The sequence below is a fragment of the Salvia splendens genome, chromosome 14, assembly GCF_004379255.2.
Source record: "Salvia splendens isolate huo1 chromosome 14, SspV2, whole genome shotgun sequence".
In the NCBI taxonomy this organism is placed as follows: Eukaryota; Viridiplantae; Streptophyta; class Magnoliopsida; order Lamiales; family Lamiaceae; genus Salvia; species Salvia splendens.
The window spans coordinates 10,474,035-10,493,299 of record NC_056045.1 but is presented as its reverse complement, the minus strand read 5'-3'; the positions used below and the strand labels follow the sequence as shown (position 1 = coordinate 10,493,299).

Below are 19,265 nucleotides of genomic sequence, written 5' to 3'. Positions count from 1 at the left end.
ATTGTGGCCTAAACTAACTTATTGCACTATTTACATTATCTTATGATTAATGTGACTATGTGACCATGTAAACATGAACTCACTACGTATCGAAGTCGGAGTTTTATTTTTTTTAATATAAATTTTAAGAAATATTAGAAAAAACTAAATGAAAAAAAGTTAATAATATATGTATTTCTGATACAGACTAAACATGAAAACTCATCTCGTCTGCAAACTATTTACATTAGTGTATGATTAATGTGACTATGTGAGCATGTAAACATGTACTCATCTGTCGGCAAATAGAAGGTCTATTTTTTGGAATAAATTTTAAGAAATATGAACGGAAAAAGTTAATAGTATATGTATCCCACTTGTATATATTAATGTGAATAGAATGAGGATCCTTAAACCATTTACAACAAAAATGAATATTCTATTTGTGGATAGACTTAAAAAAAAATAAGACTCCAGTTCACTGTGAGAGTATTAGCTAAAAATGATCGACCCACGCACTAAAGGATAATAATAGAAATATAAGTATTATTCTATTATTATAATAGCAAATCTAATTTGTCTTTCTTATCTAATATGGGTATTTTTAATTTTGGCTCTTATTTCTAACGCCAGCTATCAACATTTAGACACACTAGGACAGGTTAGTCGGCATATTATAAATATATTTAACCTCATTGTTATTAAAATGTTTACGATAATTTAAAATATAAAAATAATTCAGTCAAAGATTCGGATTTTGAATGATTTTCGTGTAAACTTGTGATTTTTCACGTAAACAAGGACTCACAAAAAAATATTCGATCTTCAACTCTGATAACACGTTATGCTTGTCGGCAATTTACCCATAGCAATGGCATAGGCTCCTTTAATCATAGAGGATGAGTTTTATTTTTTATATTATCTGCTAAATACTTAAATATATTGTCGTCTTACTCGTTGAACGAAAACTAAAAATTAATGAGATCATGCAGAGTGGAAAATTTGATCTCAAATCTCAATTATTCAATTTGCATAGCACATGCCATTTTTATTTTAATTATATCTCATTAGAGATAAAATAATCTATGGACGCAAGAGCAGCTGGAATTTTTATATTTATTAAACATAAGCTACTATTTATGGTAAAATGAGTATATTACAACACTGCCATCTACTACTATTTTGCAGTATAATAAATACTCGTCTTATTTTCTATATTTCCATCTTCATATCCTCAAGATTTCCATTTGTAGTGAAGTATCAAGTAGATGGAGATGAATTTAAAGCCTCAAAAGGCTGACACCACCATATTTGAAGGAGAAGGTGGCGGTTACTACGCGTGGACAGCGGCCAAAACTCCGGTGGTTGTGGAGGCAGCGATAGGCGCCGGTAGACTTGTTTTGCAGCCACAAGGCTTTGCTTTGCCTCACTATGCCGACGCTAACAAAATCGGCTATGTCATCCAAGGTATATTTAATTATGATTTTCATATAATGTATTTGGACGTGATTGTCAAATTTAAAGGAAGAATATCGGGTGAGAGAATTATGTTAATAAGTCGATAAAATACTAATATTTTAGGGATATTGGTCTCTAAAATCATCAGCTTTGACCAAAATTTGGCATTTTTCATAAATTTTAAAATTGGTCAAAAATATCAGAAACTTTACATTTACGTTTTTAGGCACCAAGATTTTGTATTACATTTTACATTTATACTTTGTGTGCATACTTGGACTTATTTTGAGCTCGGATTTGAGTATGTGGATCAACTGCTCACAATTTTCGATCTGATACATACATACCTACAAAGTTAATGAATATTAGTTAAACTTTATTGATTTCGAGTCCTTGTCGGGTTAACCACTTGGGAATTTGATAATTTTGATTTGAGTTTAGGTAACTTGCTAAAACAATATTATTACTATTTATGTGTTTTTATTATTATTTTAAAAAATATACTTTTATCGTATTATATGTTCGTGTAAATCGCATTTAAATAATACTCCCTCCGTCCACGAAAATTAGGACACATTGTGAATGACACGGGTTTTAATGTGGAATTGGTAAAGTAAGAGAGAAGGAAAAAAAAGTAAGATAGAAGTAATGTTAGTGGAATGTGGGGTCCATATTATTAGTAAGACAGAAGTTGTTGAAAACTTTCCTTTTTTAAGAGCATCTCCAATGGTAATAGGTCAGTCATAGGCCAACCATACGCTAGCCACAAACTCCTCTTGCCACATTATCAGGACTAAAACTCATCCTGCCACATCATCAGGACAAGCAACTGGACAAGCAATAGACTTGCAATAGGCTAGCCACAATAAACAAAATTATAAAAAACAAATAATTAACAATCACACAAAATACGGAATTAAACTTACGACATAGATACGGGAAAATGCGATAATAATATTTAAATTAAGAAAAGTACATTAATTAAAAAAATCTAACGACGTGCAGTCCTCCGCGCCCACAACTCTTCGATTAAATCCTTTTGGAGTAGAATATGAGCATCCACTTGGCGCATGTCGGCATGTGCCTTGAGGCGGCCGACTTCATCGTGAGGTACCCCCTACGTACGCTGGGGGCGGCAACGCCGGGGCTTGGGCCGGATTCATTAGCATCGTCATTGGCCCAACTAGTCAGTTGTACACCTTCATCTTCGACAATCATGTTGTGCAGGATAATACAGGCGTACATTATAACAGCAATGCAGTCGACATGCCACAAACACGTTGGACCCCTAATTGCCGCCCATCGAGACTGGAGCACACCAAATGCGCGCTCCACGTCCTTGTGCACCAACTCCTGTCGTTCCGCAAAGTAGGTCTTCCTTTCATCTGATGCGCATCTGATCGTCTTCACAAAGACGGGCCACCTAGGGTATATCTCATCCGCCAAGTAGTAGCCCATATCATGCTGGTTCCTGTTGGCGATAAAACTGATGGCCGGACCGACGCCCTGGCACTGCTCGTTGAAAAGGGGTGACGAGTTGAGGACGTTGAGGTCGTTGTTCGACCCGGCTACCCCAAAATATGCATGCCAAATCCACAGCCGGTAATCAGCTACGGCCTCGAGGATCATCGTGGGATTCTTTCCCTTATAGCCGGTCGTGTAGAACCCTTTCCAGGCAGCGCGGCAGTTCTTCCACTCCCAATGCATACAATCTATGCTGCCCAACATCCCGGGGAACCCATGCTTTTCCCCGTGCATCTTCATCAGATCCAGGCACTCTTCAGGGGTTGGGTTTCGAAGATACTGATCACGGAATATTTTAATGACGCCCTGATAGAAATACTTCAGACAATCCAGTGCAGTCGTCTCACCAATGTGGAGGTACTCCTCCCACATGTCTGTCGCACCTCCGTAGGCCAACTGCCTGATTGCCGCAGTGCACTTTTGTATAGGTGTGTGGCCGGGTCTGCGAGCACATCGTACCTGAACTGGAAACACAAATATTGACACTCCAAAGCATCAACGATACACATAAACACTGCCCTACGCATCCTAAAATGCCGCCTGAAACCGTGGCTCCTCCGCAAAGTAGTCTTCATATAGCCGCTGATGTGCAGCTACGTGATCCCGATCAATCACTGCTCGTTGGTGGACAACGGGTGGAGGTCGAGGTATCACCGGCTGCAAGGCCCTTTGTATCAACCGGTTTATCTCGCGGGACGTATAGGCCTCCAACTCGTCGTTCATTTGCCGTTCGTACTCCTCAGCATCCCCACCACTACTACCACCCGCGTTACTCATTTCACGTTGTTGTTCTTGTACAGAAATTAAGATGGAGAGAAAACTCGTTAAAACAAGTGGTGCGAATGAAAATGACGTGCAAATCGCGTATATATAGTGTTTCGAATTTTTTTTTAAAAAAATTGAGTTGACCTATCACTCGCCGATCGGGAGCCTGCAATGGCGGTTAGCCGACCGGCGAGCGGATCGGCCAGCGCCCGAAAATCGGCGTCGGGTCGCCAATTTTTTCGCCGAAATGGCGCTCGCCGGTTCCAATGGTTTGGCGAGCGGACCGGCCAGCACCGAGAATCGGCTAGCCTATCCGCTCGCCGCCATTGGAGATGCTCTAAATGTGCTCTATTTTTCGTGGACAACCAAAAATGATAAATGTGCTTTATTTTTCATGGATGGAGGGAGTATATATCAAGTTTTTATCATGTAAATTAGGTAATAGAAAATATCAGGTTTATTTATGTGATATCAGTTTTTAATCTTGTAACATCACTTTTAAGTCGGTAAATCAATTTTGTGTCGTTGTTGTATTGTTTCAACCTGTATTATGTTGTGATATTAGTGTATGTGTGTCAGGTGAGGGTTGTGTTCAAGTTTGAATGTAATATATCAGCTTCATTTTTGGGTCGAAAATTTCCTTAATAGATTCAGACCGAGTTAGAGATCTTATTGGATTGGATCGTTATTAGGTTGACTCGATAACGATATAATCCTTAATAAGATGAGTACAGGTTTAGGCCTTACTTGGTTGGATCGCTACTGAGTTGACTCGATAATGATCCAATCCACACCATTTATCACCCTTACGTGGATTTTGATATATTTCCGTAAAAGACTCCTCCACATATTACTATTGCTATTATTATTAGAGATAATTGCCAGTTTGCAGCACCGACTTTGGATTTTATTGTAAATTTGACCAGTCATAACAAACTCCTAAGGCCATCCACAACGCTGTTCCTATACCGTTCCTTAAACTACTATTTGAGGGCCCCACTGTACTATTTTACTTCATTCCTTAACTAAGGAACGGAACCTGCAACCCTCCGTTCCTTAACCGTTCCTTAAATTACTATTCATTCAATTTCATTTTTTATTTTTATTTCCAACTCAATTCAATTAAAACAAACACGATTTATTAAATAACAAACACACTTTATTAAAAAATACACATTAAAAAAAATTACAACTAAAACTTAAAAAAATAAAAACCACACAATTAAAATCCTAAAAAAATAAAAAACACACAATAAAAAACACACAATTAAACGTGGGAAAATTAAAAAACTACTCTGCCGGCGAATCATCCTCCGGAGGCGGTCGAGGTTTAGGGGGAGTCGGAAGGTCAAGTTGTGCTGCCATAGCAACAATTCCGTTCCACCAGGCCGTGAATTGGGCGTACGAGAAGCGGGAAGTGTCCGCCATTATGGCGGTGATGTACGCCACCATAAGTGTGTCTGAGCGTCCCCGCGAGCCCGATCCCGAGGCCGGCTGGCTTGATTCGCCTCGGCCCTTCCTCGCTCTAGCCGCCTTCGCCGCCTTCGTCCCTTGCGGCCGACGGCGCCCACGGCTGGATCCGCCGTATTCGTCGGGCGTTGGATACCCCATACTCCCAAACACCTGCGGTTCACCCTGGCTGGCCTCACCGGTGTCACTAGACGAGTAGTTGCCGGTCGCCGTGTGCTTCGTGCGCTTTGAGGTTGAGCCCGAGCTGGAGCGGACACCGCCGGCCCACCTTTCCTCGTCCTTGACGAGCTGCCAAATATCAACATATTTGTATTGGTTACCGGTGTCCTGGTGGAAGGCGCGCAAAGCCGCCCTCAGAATGTCGGTGCCAGAAGCTCCGCTTTGGTATTGCGCCGCTTCTTGCGAGTAGATGCCGCAGAATATTTTTACCTGTACGTCGACTCGGCGAAAGTGAGCACGGAGCATTGTATATTTGCGCTTCCGGGCCCCTTTCGGCTTAGTCTGGTGGTAGACATCACGGACCTTTTCCCAGAAGCACTTGGCGGCTTGTTGATTCCCGACGATGGGATCGTACGAGACGGTGAGTCAGGCGTTGTACACCGCCTTTGTTTCTTCGTTACTGTACGGATGCCGGCCCAGATCCTCCGGTTCATCCTCCTGTTCCTCCTCCTCCTCCTCCTCGGCCGCCTCAGACGTAGCCCTGGAGCTTCCACCGCCTCGGCCTCCTCCCTGGGTGGGTGCAACGGGGATATCCTCCCGAATCTGGGACAATCCCTGCGAAGGCCGCGAGGCAGAGGGTCGAGCATATGCATCCACATCGAAAGTGGGTGGTTGGTACCCACCCGGCGTCGCCGACCCCTGGGTGCCCGGCGTCGACGAATTGGAACCACCAAGTGTGTTGTACATGGTCTCCCAATCGCCGAACGCGTTGAGATCCCACCCACCGGAGCCGCCACCGCCGTAGTTGTCGTCGCCGGACATTTTGTGAAGAGATTGAATATGAAAATTGGAGAGGAAATGAAGTTGATTTAGGAAGAATAGATGTGTAGTTGTGTGTGAAATGAGGATGAAGTAGTATGAGTATTTATAGAATAAGAAAATAAAAATAAAAATTTAAAAAAAATGAAAAATGTTAAAAAACGGTAATATTACCGTTAAATTTTTTTTTTTTTTTAAAATCAAATTTTTTTAAAAAAAAATGAATTATTGCGTCAGCAAGTGACGCCGCCCACTCGCGGACCGGCGAGTGCGCGTCACGCACGACGCGGGGAGAAGCCACGTCGCCGAAGCGCGTGGCGGCGCGAACCGTGCCGCGGGTCGTGCCGTCGGCACCCGGCACAGTTTGGGAACGGTTTGGCATCGGAACGGAGGCTGCAACGCGTGCCGCCGCGGTTTCGTTCCGGCGAAACGGCCCGCGGAACGCCGACGGCCCGCGTTGCGGATGTCCTAATAGGCTACATTTTTCTTCTCGGTCGTTCAATAGAGATAGTCCACGTCAATTTATTGAAATGTTTTCGCATTCTCTCTTTATCATTTATGAGTCCCACTTAATATTATTCCAATCATTTTTTTTTATCTTACATTACCAATTGTGTATTAAAAATTTTGCAATTCTCCAATTGACCTATATTTAAAGGACAGATCTATATGATTTTAATTAAGATTCACGGTTTCTATCTACCTCAAATTAGATTCCCAATTTTTTCTAGCCATTGATTAACTATGGCGACATGAGTCACATGACCCATTATACACGTGAAATAAATATTCTTACCATTTTCTCACTCCGTCAATAAATAATTTGTGCAACTGAAAATTTGATGAGAGTGAATAAAGATTAGAAAACATAACCACAATGAATCTGTTATAGAGTATGAAGTATTCATAATTCAAGTGTTTGTGATAGGGAGTTGCACCGTAGGCCTGATATTGCCAGAGAAGCCCGAAGAAAAAGTGTTAATCATCGAGAAAGGAGACGCCATTCTATGTCCAATCGGGAGCGTTACGTGGTGGTTCAACGGCGGCGATTCAGACGTCAACATAATATTCCTAGGTGAAACCAGCCAATCATACACCCCCGGCCTGTTCGACTACTTCTTCTTGACAGGCGCCTTGGGAGTTCTCCGTGGCTTCTCCACTGAGTTCATCGCCAAAGCGTATCATCTCAACCACGAACAATCCAAGCACTTGGTCGAATCCCAAGCTAATGCATTGGTCGTCAAGATTGACGCGGGCGTTGTTAATGGATTTCCCCACAAATGTAATTGCACGAAAGAAGAATATGTCGTTAATCTTGATACTGATACTGAGTCAGAAACTGATCATACTGAAAGGGTTGGGCTTACTCCAAAATTGGTGAGGCTCGAAGTTGAGGCGGTGCTGGACCCTTATTACAGCACCACACATCAGATCATGTATGTTACGAAAGGCGGGGGCCGGATTCAAATCGTGGGATTGAATGGTACGAGAGTGTTGGATGAGGTTGTGGAGGAGGGCCATCTCATTGTTGTGCCCAAATTCTTTCTTGTTGCTCTCATGGCTAGTGACAAAGGCTTGGAATGTTTATGTGTTTCCACATCTCCCAGGTATGTAAGACCTACTAAATGGTCATGGATTTTCTATTTTGTTCACTTTTGTCATTTTCATCCGTCCCCTATTTTTTGTCCATATTCACTTTTTTCCAAAAATGTTAAGTAGACCTCACATTCCACCTACACTCAAATTCCACAAACTTTTCCAACTCACTTTTTTTTACATTTCTTAAAACTTGTACCCACTACAAAGTGGACTAAAAATAAGGGACGAAGAGAGTATTTTGTATGTCCTCCCTCCGTTCACGATTAGTTGAGCCCTTTAGACTAGGCACGAGTTTTAAGAAATATAGTGGAAAGTAAGTTGAAAAAGTTAGGGAATGTGAGTTCTACTTTTATAAAATTAGTTTTCTAGTAATAAAATGTGAGTATGATAAGTTAGTGAAATGTATAGTCCGCTATCGAAAGTAGTAAAAAAATAAGGGTGTCAATTAATTATGGATGAATGAAAAAGAAAATTGGTGTCAATTAATCGGGGACGGAATGAGTATTTGCAAACTAAACGAGTTGAGTAAAGCAATATTGCGATGATGATGATGATGATGATGATGAATACTCCTATTTTTTTTATTGTTGTAGGCCTTTAACGATGAAGATAGGTGGCAACACATCAGCATATAAAGCTTTGTCTTCATCAGTTTTGGAGGTTGCATTGAACGTGTCTCCTGAGTTCATCAAGAATATCAAGTCTTAAAATGAAAATGATTTCATCACTTTGGGTAAGAATAAAATCGTTTGGTGTGGATTTTATAATTTTGGGTTTAGTATGAGCAGGTTTCATTCGGTTTCTAAATCGAAATGCTTTTTCATATTACTAGTGGTTGGCTTGCTTAGTATGTTTATTTGTTGCATATGATAATGTTATGGAAATAAAAAAAATACCATTTCTTTGTTGGTTTCTGCACCATGTTACAAAAATTAAGATTCATCTACAAGATTTAATTCATGTACTTAAGGATATAATGAATGAAAATTGTTATCCCTCCCGACCTCAATTAAATATCCCATAGTTGATAGGAGTATATGCGAGTTTTCATTAATTATTTTAATTTACTAAAAAAAGTCAGAAAAAAATTAATGTAATATGAATTATACTTTTATATATAATCTATATTTTAATTTAATTATGAGTGGAATGTGTTAGTAGGCCCTTAATACCTATCGGTTATCAGTTATTCGGTCAAGTGAGGTAGAATCCAAATACTATAGCAAATAAAACTTTATTTTCAGTTGTTGAGAAACAACTTTAATCCATTTACCGTCAACCCCGTATCTCCTATTCATGGATGACAATAATATCATATACACAAATTAGGGAAAATATTCATAAATCATGGGATACTACCGGGACAATAATATCATATACACAAAAGGATACCACTGTCACAATGTAAATACACACAGAAATACAGGAATAAGAGAATTTATATATTATTCTTTGCAAAACCACCATATCTAGCCTTTTTGTCCCCTATCTTTCTCGATTATTATCTTCAAGATGGTATCAGAGCAGGTTATTGAGGTGGGGACTCAGAGAGAGTTTATCACGGTCCCGGAGCTACCTTAACCCTGTAAACAAACAAAATGTCATAAACTATCGAGAGTTCAAACAAACATTCACCAGATTTTCCACCAAATTTCGCGGCATAATTTGCTGAATTCCTGAATTTTAAGAAATTTTCATCAGGGCTGATCCAGAAAAACCCCTCAACCCAGCCGGAATCGCTGGGAAAGTAACGGTCACATAAACAATATGAACTTACAAAAAAAATCATCAATCTTCAACGTTGATTACAAGTTATGCTTGTCACAACAAAGCTCAATGGCATGCACCACTATAAGCAAGGAGGATGAGTTTTGTTGTTTATGTTATCTTGTTCAATTTATTATTGTCGTCGAGTTCATGTCCTACAAAAATTAAATATTAATGAGATCATGCAGAGTGCAAAATGTGATCACAATTATTCAATTTGCATGATCGTGTCAATGTTTGATTTTTGCACAATATTATAATTTCATTAGAGATAAAATAATCTATGGATACATGGAGCATGTGAAATTTATTAAACATAGGCTACTATTTAAACATTTCCATCTAATATTTTCAGTATAACTTCTCTTACTTTACCAATTATACATTAAAATTTGTTTTATTAACAAGTTTACCTAATTTTTTTGGACGGATAGAATATTTTATATAAAAGGTAATGAAAGGTCAAAAAATTCGAAAGAAAAAAACCCTACATGGATTGTGGTAGCAGAATTGGGGTTCAAAATTTTGTTCGTGTAGTTTGGTCAATACATAAATTTTGTGAGAAAAATTAATAAGAATATGCAATCTTTCCTTTTTAGTCCGTCCCACAAGAATATGCATTTTACCAATTTTACATTAAAACTCATGTTAAACCCAAAGTGTATATTATTTGAGGACAGATGGAATATATCTCAATTCAATATTATGTAAGGTGAACGAATTTAATCTTAAATTCTAAAAAATCAGCTAATTTAATCCATTTTTCTTAAATTTCTCAAATATGAATTGGGGAGGTCAGATTCTCACTTAATTGAGAATGAGTTATCCTTATTTTCCAATTTTGGGATGGAGTCTGTATTAAGTCTTGGGCCTTTTGTTTGATAAATGGGGATGAATAAATGGGGATGTATTGGCTGGGCATTTTTTTCTTCTCGGGCCAGAGTAAAAAAAAATGGAGTAATTGGGGGGTTAAGTTTTATTGTCTGTTGAGTGAGGGTTGAATTGGTTGACAATATTCCAAACGACAATTTAATTTCTTGACTGATTGTTTTTAGTATAGGAGAACTGCATAATTTTTCCCAATAAAAGGCTTTGAACAAAACAAACACTACGCTATATCCGCCAGCAAGTTAAAGTCGGAATGAGAAAGTCAAAGCTATGGTTTCAAACGACCGAGTTTGGCATTTCTTCTTGAATTTGGTATTGGCCATAGATAGGAGAAGAGTTGTGTAGAGAAGATGAATTATAGGATATTGTGTTGTGTATATTCATTGAGACTACTACTCTTAAATGGAGATTTACATATTGTGTACAAGGTATGATTTCACATAATCATAGGAAATCAATTACTCAATCAATACAAATTGATTTATGCTGATTTTATTCTATCTCCTTCCTTGGATGATTCTAATTTTTCTTCCTTTCTTAACACTTCCCCTCAAGTTGAGTGGTGTGATCTCCAAAGCTCAACTTGCTCAAAACATTGGAGAAACTCTTCGAGTTGACTGCTTTGGTGAGGATGTCCGCCAACTGATCTTCGGATCGTACAAATGGCAGTTCCACAGCTCCATTCTCAATATTCTCCTTGATAAAGTGTCGGTCGACTTCTACATGTTTGGTCATGTCGTGTTGCACTGGGTTCTCAGATATACTAATTGCAGCTTTGTTATCGCAGAACAACTGACTTTTTTCTTGTGGTAATCCAATTTCTTTCATTAGTCTTCTCAGCCATAATATTTCCATCAACCCACTTTTGATACCTCTGAACTCAGCTTCTGCACTGGATAATGCAACTAACTTTTGTTTCTTGCTCCTCCAAGTAACTAGATTCCCTTCAACAAAGGTGAAGTAGCCTCATGTTGATTTCTGGTCAATTGGATTGCTTGCCCAGTCTGCGTCTGTGTATCCATAGATCCCTCGATGTTTATTTCTTTTGAACAATACACCAGGCCCAACTGTTCCCTTTAGATATCTTACGATTCTTAGAGCAACTTCATAGTAATCCTTCTGTGGTCGGTGCATGAACTGGCTTACAATGCCTACTGCATAAGCAATATCAGGTCTCGTGTGAGTGACAAACTCGTATTTATAGTGTTGTGTTTGGTATGTTGATGTGCATAATTATTGAGTTTCGGTGCTCAAAATGGTTATTTCCAGCCAATTACTCTATATTTTGGGGTTCACATGTTTGTGGAGTGTTTTAGGCAAAAAGTAGGCGAAAATGCAGCAAAAAGGGAACTACCCGGCCGGGTGAATATCATGTGGTTAAATTCCACCCGGCCGGGTGTCAACGTGAAGTCTGCCGAAGGCCAGAAGCTGCCGAGCAAGGGCGACCCGGCCGGGTGAATTTCCAGTTCATTAATTCCACCCGGCCGGGTGACTCATTTAACACGCGAGGAGTCCAGTAGCATCCCACCCGGTCGGGTGAATTTCCTAGGCAATAAATACACCCGGCCGGGTCCGTCAGTTTGACGATTTTTTGATTTCCAGACGCGATTTTTGGAGGAAAAATAAGAGGCAAGAGCTAGGGCTATTCGATTCCATTCTCTACAAGCCGCAAAAACACACACTCTCTCTCTATCAAGAACTCTTGGAAGAAGATTGAAGATTCAAGCTTCGATTCCTCCGCCAATTGTAATCCGTATCATGAATTCTATTGTTTTCTTTAGTTTTTGTTTGTTTTCTACTTTGAACATGAGTAGCTAAACACTTTGTGTAGAATTCTTAGTGAAGATGCATTGATTCATAATTATTAATCCAATTGACTTCGTTTTTATCTTGCTCTTGTAATTATTTGAATTATTCTTGTGCTTTTCCCTAACAATTGCTTGATCACCAATTGGGAGTGTTAGGATTTCTTAGAGTAATCGGGAGATGAAATAATTAATCTTGAAAGAAGAATAATTCACACCTTAATTCAATAGAACTCGGGAGAGTTGAGGTTTTGAGTGGAATCTGTTATCTAATCGATCTATTGGGAGTTAGGTCTAAGAATTAGAAGGGGACTTCAATTGTTACACTTAATCTACAAGTTTCTCACCTCGGGAGGGGGTTTAATCTACATGTGTGATTGATTCAATAATTCTAGAGACTTTAAATGGTAAATCGATTTCAATTGGGTTAGGCTATGAGTTGTGCATCGGATCCTTGAATTCTGCATATTTCTCCACCATCTTACACAGCTTTCTTAATTGCTTTCGTGTTTAAGTGTTCTATTTTATTCTCTGACTTTACAGGCTTTTCGTAGTTGTTAGTTTTAAAACCAAAAATTTCTGATTGTCTGGATAGTAGTTGAAATTGGTTCGTGGTACTCAAGTTGACACTTATTTGTCTCTGTGGGATACGATATACTCTTGCTTGCTAAATGCTACAATAACCCCGTACACTTGCGGGTATTAATTGGGTAAAATAAAGTTGAGTCAAGTTTTTGGCGCCGTTGCCGGGGACAATTTTGTGTTATATAACTTGATATCGTGATAATAATCAAGATTACTACTTCAGATTTTATTGCTTTTTGTTTCTTTTTACTTCATTTTTAAATTTTTTTTTTTTGAGTTCTCACATTTGTGTTTCTTGTTCAGGTGTATGCACACACGTTCTAAAGGCTTGCCTCTAGAACCTTTTGATCCAGAGATCGAAGCAACAAACCGGAAGAGGAACGCCTATAGGAGACTCACGCAGAAAATTCAAGCTTCTTCGCCTAACCGCATAGGAGCATCTTCAGTTCAAAGCGACCTTTCACCCATCCGATCACCAGTTCAGGACCATATTTTGTTTGATCCCGTTTCTCCTAGTCTGATGGAGTACGAAGATGGCAACAACGGTCCACCACCCCCTCCTCCCAATTATGCTGAGCTTCTACGACAGCTGGAGGAGCTGCGTCAACAAGTCAATCATAGACAAGCTGTGGTTCCTGTTCAGAATCAGTATGCATACCAAGGCCAGGCAAATCCAACTGTCCATAGCAACATCGCTGCCAACACCTTTGAGCTGAAAAGAGGACTTATTCAGATGGCAGAGAATATTGCTTTCAGGGGCAAATCCACAGATGATCCGAACAAACACATCACCAAGTTCATTCAGATCTGCAACACTACGAAGTTGAATGGAGTGACAGATGATCAGATTCGACTTAGGCTGTTTCCCTTTTCCTTAGAGGATTCAGCAAAGGATTGGTTGGAGAGCTTGGAGTCGGGCTCAATCAGAACATGGGATGCTATGGTAGAGAAGTTTTTAGAAAAGTTTTATCCCCCCAGTGAGGCGATTAAGAGGCAACATGTGATCATTGCCTTTCAGATGAACCCTGCGGAGAATATCAGAGAAGCATGGGCGAGATTCAAAGCCTTGATGAAGCGATGTCCTAACCATGGGCTAACCCCAACTGTTCAAGTCATAACATTCTTCAAGGGGTGTGTGCCTGAAGCACAACGGGAGTTGAACTTGAGCTCAGGTGGTAATTTTCTGAAGAAAGGAGTGGATGAGGCCATGGAAGTAATAGAAGAGCTCGCATCTAATGACGACAGATGGAGCAACAACAGGAGTAAAGTACATAGGGTGGCGTCTACCACAGATCATGATCCTATGAGCGCCCTATCTGACAAGTTGGATGCGCTGACTATGAAGTTTGACTGCATGGCAATGGGGCAACCGACTCAAGAGCCCCAAGGAAATATGGAGGATGTTAGCTATGTGAACCAAGGGGGCAACAACCGGTACTACAATAACCAACGTCCCAACTTCCAGGGTGGAGGATATAATCAGTTTGGGAACAGGGGGCATCCCAATCTCTCTTATGGGAACCCCAATAATGCTCTGCAACCTCCCCCGGGGTTCACGGTTACCAATGGAGTGGTCGATGATCCGAAGAAGATGACCACGGAAGACATACTTAAGTCTTTCATGCTACAGTCCAACAAGCTCATGGAACAGAACAACCAAAGAATGGAGAAGGTTGAGACAGATGTGCAAAGCATGGCCACTCATATGAAGAACATCGACACACAGATCAGCCAGATTTCCCAGACTGTGAATACTATGACTCAACCGGGAAAATTCCCTTCGAACACCATCATAAATCCCAAAGATTGCAAAGCTGTGCAGCTGAGGAGTGGAAAAAGTTATGAGGGACCTGCAATGCCATCAGAGGACAGAGTAACGGAAAAGGCACCTGAAGAGGAGGAGTTAGTCGAGGAAGTTGAGACCGAGGCAGTACAAATTACTCCCCCACCTAAGGAGAACGTGGTTCCAACTCCACCTGCACCACCTGCAGCTCGCACTTCCACTGACGTGAGGATTCCCTACCCTCAACGTGTGCAAAAGAAGAAGACAGATGCACAGTTCTCGAGGTTCTTGGATATATTTAGGAAGGTGCAGATAAACATCCCATTGGTGGAGGCATTACAGCAGATGCCCAGCTATGCCAGGTTTCTGAAGGATGTGGTTTCTAACAAGAGGAAATGGATGGAGTATGGGACGGTGAATTTGACTGAAAGCTGCAGCGCCATTATTCAAAAGAAGCTACCAGCTAAACTGAAGGATCCAGGAAGTTTTACCATTTCTTGCATAGTGGGAGATTGTCAAGAAGGGAGAGCGTTATGTGATCTGGGGGCGAGTATCAATCTAATGCCCTATTCGTTCTTCCAGAAAATGAAGATTGGAGTGCTCAGACCCACTACTATATCATTGCAGATGGCTGACAGAACAATGTCATATCCGAAGGGGATCGTTGAAGACATACTTGTCAAGGTCGGGGAATTTATTTTTCCAGCCGACTTTGTAGTACTTGATATGGAGGAAGATAGGCACGTCCCACTTCTCTTAGGCAGGCCCTTTTTAGCCACAGGGAGAGCACTGATTGATGTGCACAAATGAGAACTTACTCTCCGACTGAATGATGAGAGTATCACATTTTCCATCTATGATGCGATGCAGAAATATGATGACGAGGATGCTTGGAGGTTCAAACAGTGTAACATGATCGAGGTGATTGATGATTGTGTGAGAGAGGTAGCCCATGCTATTTCTTATCAAGACAGGCTCGAGCGATGCCTATCGCAGTCTTTACTGGCTTCAGACAGTCTGCAAGTGTCTGAATTTGCTGAAGAACTACTTCATTTTGTGGGAGCTCTTAATTCTGGTGGGGAGATTCCAAGAAGGAACAACAAATTTTTATCTCTCAAAGATCCGGCAGACGAGGAAGAGAAAGAAGAGAAGAAAGAGGAACTTAAGCCGTTGCCTTCACACCTCAAATATGCTTTCCTTGGAGAGAATGAGACGTATCCGGTAATTGTCTCTTCATCACTTACTTCCACTGAACTCGATAAATTGCTGCGAGTGCTCAGAAAGCATAAGGGAGCCATAAGGTGGTCTATCTCGGACCTCAAGGGAATCAGCCCTACTGTCTGCATGCACAGGATTCTATTAGAAGAAGGATCCAAACCTAAAGCTCAGAATCAAAGGAGGCTCAACCCGATAATGCAAGATGTGGTGAAAAAGGAGGTATTGAAGTGGTTGAAAGCCGGGATTATATATGCTATTTTGGACAGTGATTGGGTGAGTCCCACCCAAGTCGTAGCCAAGAAGGGTGGAATGACTGTGATTCAAGGTGGCAATGATGAGATGATAGCCACCAGATTGGTGACAGGATGGCGAGTTTGCATCGACTACCGAGTTCTCAATGCAGCCACGAGGAAGGACCATTTCCCTCTTCCATTTATTGATCAGATGCTTGACAGACTAGGGGGATATGAGTACTACTGCTTCCTCGACGGCTATTCCGGATACAATCAAATCCTGATCACCCCAGAGGACCAATATAAATCGGCCTTTATTTGCCCGTATGGTGTCTATGCCTTCCGGAGGATGTCTTTTGGACTATGCAACGCCCCTGCCATGTTTCAGAGATGTATGATGTCCATCTTCCACGACATGGTGGAAGACATCATGGAAGTCTTCATGGATGACTTCTCGGTTTTTGGGTCTTCTTATGATCATTGTTTGGATAATCTGACGAGAGTATTACAGAGATGCGAGGAGACCAACTTGGTGCTGAACTGGGAGAAGTGCCACTTCATGGTACGGGATGGTATTGTGCTTGGGCACAAAATATCTGCTGCAGGACTAGAAGTTGATAGAGCCAAGATCGTGGCGATTGAGCAGATGCCGCCACCGTCTAGTGAGAAAGCTGTGAGGAGTTTCTTGGGGCACGCGGGGTTTTATCATCGATTCATTAAGGATTTCTCTCAGATAGCCAGCCCCCTTTCCAATTTGCTAGCCAAGGATGTCAAGTTCAACTTCTCTGCAGAATGTCTGCAAGCCTTTGAAATTTTGAAGAAAGCGTTGGTGAGTGCTCCTGTACTTATAGCTCCAGATTGGTCACAGCCTTTCGAGATTATGTGCGATGCCAGTGACGTGGCTGTAGGTTCAGCATTGGGGCAGAAGAGGGATAAAGTGTTCAGAGTGATCTACTATGCGAGCCGGACTCTAGATCCGGCTCAGGCAAATTACACCACCACGGAGAAGGAGATGTTGGCTGTGGTATATTCCTTTGACAAGTTTCGCCCGTACCTCATTGGAGCAAAGACAATTGTTTTTACAGATCATGCCGCCATTCGCTATTTGTTTGCTAAGGTGGATGCCAAGCCTCGATTAATTCGTTGGGTTCTTTTGCTACAAGAATTTGACTTGGAGATTCGGGACAGAAAGGGGTGTGAGAATGTGGTAGCCGATCACTTATCTAGATTGGAGCACTGTTTTGAAGGGGAGAACTTGAAGAAGCCTATCAATGAGGAGTTCCCTGATGAGCATCTCTTCTATGCTCAGAGCTCCGTACCATGGTTTGCAGATATTGTGAACTTTCTAGTAGCCAAGGTGGTTCCAGAGGGCCTCAACAAGCATCAAATGAGGAAGTTCTTTCATGATGTCAAGTTCTATTTTTGGGATGAGCCGTTCCTATTTAGAAGATGTGCGGATATGGTGATTAGGAGATGCACTCCCAATGAGCAATGGGAAGCGGTGATCAGAAATTGTCACTCAAGTCCTAGTGGAGGACATTTTGGAGCTAATCGGACGGCGATGAAAGTACTTCAATGCGGATTTTATTGGCCTAGCATCTATGGAGACTGTCAACAGTTCGTTCTTCATTGTGATAAATGCCAAAGAACGGGGGGTGTCTCCAAGAGGAAGGAAATGCCGATGACAACTATTGTGGAGATAGAGCTTTTCGATGTGTGGGGGATTGACTTCATGGGTCCCTTCCCACCATCCTCTGGCCATCAATACATCCTTTTGGCGATCGATTACGTGTCCCGTTGGGTGGAAGCAATCCCTACTCCGGTCAACTCCTCCAAGGTGGTGATTAACTTTGTCAAGAAGAATATTTTTACGAGGTTTGGGGCGCCGAGAGCCTTACTTAGTGATGGGGGTTCTCATTTCAAGAACAAGTGGTTGGAAGTCGTATTGAGTAAATATGGTGTCAAGCACCGAATCACTTCCCCATATCACCCTCAAGCCAATGGTCAAACTGAATTGGCCAATCGAGAGATCAAAGGCATCTTGGAGAAGACGGTGAATGCGAATAGAAAGGACTGGGCTTTGAAGCTCGATGATGCATTGTGGGCGTATAGAACGGCGTATAAAACGCCAATCGGCATGTCACACTACCAATTGGTGTTTGGGAAATCCTGTCATCTTCCTGTGGAGCTTGAGCACAAATCATATTGGGCAGTGAAGCAGTTAAATGCCGACTACTACAAGGCGGGAAAGGAAAGACAATCTTATCTGAATTTGCTCGATGAATTCCGGAATGAGGCGTTCGAAAATTCCGCCATCTACAAGGAGCGCCTCAAAACTTATCATGATAAGATGATCGACAAGCGGGAGTTCTTCCCAGGAGATTTGGTGTTGTTATTCAATGCTCGGATGAAGCTCTTCCCCGGAAAGCTTAAGTCGAGGTGGTCCGGCCCCTTCAAAGTTAGAACTGTGATGAAGAATGGAGCTTTAGAACTTGAAGCTGATGATGGGAGGGTGTTCACGGCCAATGGTCAGAATGTGAAGACGTTTCATACTATGGAGCAGAAGGAAGAAGTGTTCCAACTCTCCTTGGAGACCCAGTAATCGACTGTGGAGATGTCGAGCTAACGACTTTAACCAAAAGCGCTTCGGGGGAGGCAACCCTTAGTAGGTAACTTTATCGTTTTTTTTTTGTGTGTTTCTTTTCTTTTGAGTCTCTTTGTTTTCATTTTTTTTGTTTAAGGTCTTATGTGTTTTTTTTGTGTTAAGTAGTCTATCAAAAGTGGAGTTGGTTTTGCTTGGGAGTTGTCATTGTGCAGGATTAGCTGTGGAAAACTCGAAAAAATGCCCAGAAGTTCTCACCCGGCCTGGTGATTTTCAAGTGTATTATATACACCCGGCCGGGTCAACAAAATAATGAAGGAAGGGTCCAGAGAGTCTCACCCGGCCGGGTGATTTTCAAGTGTATTATATACACCCGGCCGGGTCATCAAAATAATGAAGGAAGGGTCCAGAGAGTCTCACCCGGCCGGGTGATTTTCAAGTGTATTATATACACCCGGCCGGGTCGCTGCTTTTGTGAAGGAAGGGTCCAGAGAGTCTCACCCGGCTGGGTGATTTTCAAGTACAATATATCCACCCGACCGGGTACGACTCGGCGAAACCTAGAATAAAACAGGTACACCCGGTTTCTCTTTCCCTACTCTCACCCGACG

General features: G+C 41.4%; 2 protein-coding genes across 2 annotated transcripts; both read left to right on the top strand.

The window, feature by feature from the left end:
- Positions 1-1,159: 1,159 nt before the first annotated feature.
- LOC121763648 (cocosin 1-like) lies at positions 1,160-8,685 on the top strand. The gene is made up of 3 exons (XM_042159712.1): positions 1,160-1,446; positions 7,103-7,781; positions 8,367-8,685. Exons 1-3 carry the CDS (start codon positions 1,248-1,250, stop codon positions 8,479-8,481), a joined length of 993 nt encoding a protein of 330 aa, XP_042015646.1. The 5' UTR covers positions 1,160-1,247; the 3' UTR covers positions 8,482-8,685.
- Positions 8,686-11,761: 3,076 nt separating this feature from the next.
- Positions 11,762-18,654, top strand: LOC121764168. The gene is made up of 4 exons (XM_042160226.1): positions 11,762-11,790; positions 13,122-15,031; positions 15,965-17,575; positions 18,050-18,654. Exons 1-4 carry the CDS (start codon positions 11,762-11,764, stop codon positions 18,652-18,654), a joined length of 4,155 nt encoding a protein of 1,384 aa, XP_042016160.1.
- The last annotated feature ends 611 nt before the right edge of the window (positions 18,655-19,265 follow it).

Excerpts from the sequence above, each read along its gene's own strand:
- LOC121764168 (XM_042160226.1), top strand. The coding sequence starts at position 11,762 with ATGCAGCAAAAAGGGAACTACCCGGCCGG. Across the intron at positions 15,032-15,964 it reads GACGGTGAATTTGACTGAAA|AAGAAGGATCCAAACCTAAA; the intron begins GCTGCAGCGCCA and ends GGATTCTATTAG. Across the intron at positions 17,576-18,049 it reads GATCAGAAATTGTCACTCAA|CCAATGGTCAAACTGAATTG; the intron begins GTCCTAGTGGAG and ends ATCACCCTCAAG.
- LOC121763648 (XM_042159712.1), top strand. The coding sequence starts at position 1,248 with ATGGAGATGAATTTAAAGCCTCAAAAGGCTGACACCACCATATTTGAA. Across the intron at positions 1,447-7,102 it reads AATCGGCTATGTCATCCAAG|GGAGTTGCACCGTAGGCCTG; the intron begins GTATATTTAATT and ends TGTTTGTGATAG. Across the intron at positions 7,782-8,366 it reads TGTGTTTCCACATCTCCCAG|GCCTTTAACGATGAAGATAG; the intron begins GTATGTAAGACC and ends TTATTGTTGTAG.